The 4,901-nt window shown below is 37.6% G+C and overlaps 1 protein-coding gene across 1 annotated transcript in view; it reads right to left on the bottom strand.

The window, feature by feature from the left end:
• Positions 1-4,901, bottom strand: part of LOC106882258 (IQ domain-containing protein K) — a 51,507-nt gene that overhangs the window by 36,651 nt on the left and 9,955 nt on the right. Inside the window, exon 2 of the mRNA XM_014932869.2 lies at positions 3,733-3,972. Within this exon, the coding sequence (XP_014788355.1) occupies positions 3,733-3,972 (240 nt within the window). The remainder of the gene's footprint in view (positions 1-3,732; positions 3,973-4,901) is intronic.

Raw genomic sequence — 4,901 nt, 5'->3', positions numbered from 1 at the left:
ATATATGAATTTTCATGGGAGTTATGGCCGTTATGCAAAGAATATAATTTCCAAATTTCATAAAGATCCATTCAGTACTTTTGACGTAGTTTTGGATAAGAAAACAAATGACTAATGTGTGTGTTTGTGTGCATGTGTATGTGTGTGTGATGGGTGTATATATGTATAGATATCTGTATGCATGTATATATGTATATATGTGTACATATTACATGTACATCTATATATATATATATACATCTACACATATGTATACATATACATGTATATGTTGGACATAAGAAGTTGGACATAAGAAAGTTGGACATAAGAAGCATCAAATGTAGTATGCAAGTGAGACGATTGTGCTGGTATGGTCATGTGTTACGTCCTGGAACCATCTGCCTGTTACAAACCCATTGCAGAAGATATAATGTAATTTACAAATGCAGTCCTTGATCTATTACACAACTCTACAGCCATATACATAGGTTCAACCAAATATTTTAAGCAATGATATGCCGCTCACCTCTACTGTTTTAGATACGATAAACATAGTAAATCTACAACACTTGCCAACCACATACATCATCTCAAAAATACAAATATACCCTATACTCTTTTATGGTCCATACTGGACTCAGGGCTTCCCTACTGAGGTCAACGCTCAACCTGCAAAGTTTGCCTGAAGGAGGCACTTCACATATTAAAGCACAACTCTCCAGCACTGCTAAATAAACATAATGAGGCACTAAGCACATGCAACCACCTATTTTTTTCACACATTCAAATTCTACCACAAATCCAAATGCCTAAATGACCACACAGTACATTTCCACAATACCCCTTAGGTAATCCCAATAACCTTATAAATCTACATTTTAACTCCTAATCTCTATTGAAATTCCTCACTCATACTCGAATATCACAACCATCTAATTATATTTGTGTGTATATATATGCATGCATATGCGTGTGTGTATGCATGTATGTATTTATGTGTGTATGTATGTATGTATGCAAGGTATATATACCTGCATGTACAGGGGCGATAATACATACAGATACACATATATATGGGTGTGCATGTGGACATATACATATGTGTATGAGTTGTATATATAGATATTGATATGTACAAACCCCTGTATAAATATATATATACATGTCTAATATATACATATGTATACATCTTCACATATATATATTTTCTTCTATTACTAAACACTGACCTGCCCAACTACCTAATTTATATTCTTAAATTCTTCATTCCATACTACTACCCCTCTCTCTGCCCCATCTTTTAGACTCTATCACTACATAACTGACACTCCTTTACCTTTCACACTATTATACCTCTCTCTATCACTCCCCATTCCTTCTATCTTTTTACACTCTAATACCTTTCTCTCTCTATCACCCTCATCTCCCCATTCCTACTTTCAAATTATCTTCACTGACCACTAACTGGTACACTTCCCCTTATTATCTCTATCCTTGTTTTTCCTTTTTTCTTTCTTTTCTTTATTCCTCTCTTCCTGTTTTTTCTTCTTTTTTTCTTTTTCTCTTCTTTTTATTCCTTTCTTCCTGTTTTCGATTTGACCTTACAAATACATTCGCTACTTTTAGGTCACTTTAAATAAAACCCTTGATTCAATAGCACTGTGTACAAACTCTATACTTGGAATGACCAATTTTAAATACTATTAGATTTTACTCACAAGGTATTGGAATCTTATATGTATACCGTTCTGCCTAAATAATGGATTTACAAATGGAATATCCCGGCATATCTCACATCTATTTTCATTCCTCCACTTCACTCTCTACTTCGTATCTTATCTAAATTAACTATTGCTTAACCATTTTCTCACACCGTCTCTGATGAAGGGATATGATAAATATCCTGGAAACAGCTGTAAGATCTTCTATTTATAAATGTTCTAAAATCTTCACAGCCTTGGTTTTTTATCTCATTCTGAAAAAAAATTTTTATATATACATTTATTTATATATATATAACTTAGATAAAAACTTATATATGTTTCAACCAAAGATTGGTCTAGGCCATGTCTAACTTAATAGCACCACCTGATAGGATTATCTAAATCTATTTTAAGTCAAGTTTTGTGGTATCATGGTCCATTTGAGTAGGGAGTTTTTGTTGAGTGAGTTGTATCCAGGTATAGGTGGCTTATCTGGTATTCCTTGAAGAAATTTGTCCAGATTCCATTTAAAAGTAATGGGATCCTTTTCCTCTTTGATCTGTTTTGGGACAATGTTAAATAGGGCAGGGCCTGTTGAGGAAAAGAAACTGTGTTGCAGTGTATTTATGTGTTGTGATCTTGAATTGGGTAGGGGACGTATGGCTTGTGGTCCTAGCCTTGGATGAATTTTGAAGCTAATGTTGTGGTCGTTTGGGCAATGCTGGCAGTATATTCTCCTCATCGTGCAAATGCTGCATCACTCGCGGCAGCGCTGGAGAGAGTAGAGTTTCAATACTTTAAGGTGATCTCAATAATCAAGTAGGTTTATCTCTCTCTCTCTTTCTCTGTCTCTCTCTCTCTGACCAACCACATGGTTCGGGGTTCAGTCCCACTGTGTGGCACCGTGAGCAAGTGTCTTCTACTATAGCCTCGGGCCAACCAAAGCCTTGTGAGTGGATTTGGTAGACGGAAACTGAAAGAAGCCTGTCGTATATATGTGTGTGTGTGTGTGTGTGTGTGTGTGTGTGTGTGTGTGTGTGTGTGTGTGTATGTTTGTGTGTATGTTTGTCACCCCACCATCACTTGACAACTGATGTTGGTGTGTTTATGTCCCAGGAACTTAGCGTTCGCCTAAGAGACTGATAGAATAAGTACTAGGCTTACAAAGAATAAGTCCTGAGGTTGATGTGTTCGACTAAAGGCGGTGCTCCAGCATGGCCGCAGGCAACATGACTGAAACAAATAAAAGAATAAAAGAGTTGTAGCAAAGAATCGACCAAACAATCAAACTGAACTTCATTGTTTGAAGGAACCTCTATATGGTTGCTTGACGTACTAGAAATAACTACCAAATTTCCATATATCATGACCTACTATCTTAAAAGAAGAAGGAAGAATACATTGAAATATGTTGTTCTAGGATGTATATACTGGATGTATATTGGTGTAATGCCCTTTGATCATATTATCTGCTGAATTAGGATTGACTTGGGGTTAAGCAACAACAACAACTACATATTCTATTGATGACAGCAAGGAACAGAAATGGCTCTGTGCTCAAGATGTTTGATTCCCAACCTTGTGGTTCCATGTTCAATCCTATGCATTCCACCTCAAGTGAGTTTCTTCTCCAATAACATTGGGTTGATCAACGCTTCTTTATGATTGTAAGATGCAGTGAAAGGGAGATTTTGCTTGCTACTTCTAGTAGGTCGAAGGACCACATATAAGCTCCTTCTTTGGCTCATGATAACTTTATTTGCTGTTGTTGTTGCTCAGCCCAAGCTCAGCTCTATTTTAGCAAATGTTGATCAAAAGCCATGATGTGCCTGTCTTTTTATATGTTAGGGATTATATTGTTCTTCCTTTTCTGAGGTAGTGGGGTGTGATTTCACAGATATCCCATTGCTATTTTTGGCGGGGTGACCAACCACAAGGTTAATTTATATGGCTAATATAGATGAAACCTTCAGAAATTGCTACAATATTCCCTCAACCTGAGTCCAATTAAAAAAAAAACAACTTATTCTGATGAAATGTGGCTTACATGTTTTGGGATCAGGAGCTTCATCACACTTGGGTTTAACATGCTTTTTAGGTATATCAATGAGGACATAACCCACACATGCAGGATGGCTGGTAGCTGGGTCAAAATCTGCTGCTGCATCTTCATAGGTATCTACTTTGGCACACAAATAACCACAGAAAACAGGATGGTGCAATGCTGGGTCATAATCTTCGTGAAGAACATCATCTTTTGAGCAGATAGGAAATGGTTCATCAGATTCTATAAAAGAGGAAATACAAAATGTAAGTCTATGAATTGATATGTACATGCATCTATACTTACTGTTATTGGTATTGTTACTCTTTCCACTGCCTCTTAATGCAAAGAGCCTCCACATACTCTTCTTGCCAGCCTTGTTTATTTTGTGCTTGTCCCTCAGTCTTCACCTAGTCTTGGTCTCTTCTTTTGCTCTGCATTGTTTTCAGTAGACTTGTACAGTTTTGACTCCATCAATTGTAACTCATATATATATATATATATATATATATATATATATCATCATCATCATCATCATCATCATTTAACGTCCGCTTTCCATGCTAGCATGGGTTGGACAATTTGACTGAGGACTGGTGAACCAGATGGCTACACCAGGCTCCAATCTGATTTGGCAGAGTTTCTACAGCTGGATGCCCTTCCTAACGCCATAATATATATACATATATATACATCTGTGTGTGCGTGTGTGTGTATATATATATATGTATATATATATATATATATGTTATATATACATATATATATGCACCATTTCCGCTCTACCAGTCATTCTTTACAACATCTGTCTGTGTTCGGATTGTCCTCGCACAGGGGCCATCCTGACTCCCATCTTTGCTGTGAATTAATTTTCTCTCTTTGCTCCTTTGCACCATATTGGCTCAACTCTCATCCCCTTTTCATCTAACCCCCTCCTCTCCCCTATCTTACCTACTTCCTCCCACCCACCTCTCCTCTCTTGCACTGACACCTACTTCCTCTCCTCACTCCTACCACCCTTCCCCTTTCCACCCTCCTCCCTTCATCATCACCCCCTCCATTGTTACCCCACCTCTATACATCCCATTCCACTCTCACATACCCTATCCCAACCCACACCCACCCTCGCTTCCCCCCCCCACACACACCCCAACACCACCATACCACACCAC

This window comes from Octopus bimaculoides, chromosome 5, assembly GCF_001194135.2.
Source record: "Octopus bimaculoides isolate UCB-OBI-ISO-001 chromosome 5, ASM119413v2, whole genome shotgun sequence".
Taxonomy (NCBI): Eukaryota; Metazoa; Mollusca; class Cephalopoda; order Octopoda; family Octopodidae; genus Octopus; species Octopus bimaculoides.
Note: the sequence above shows the minus strand (reverse complement) of the source record. Positions and strands in the feature narration are given on the sequence as shown.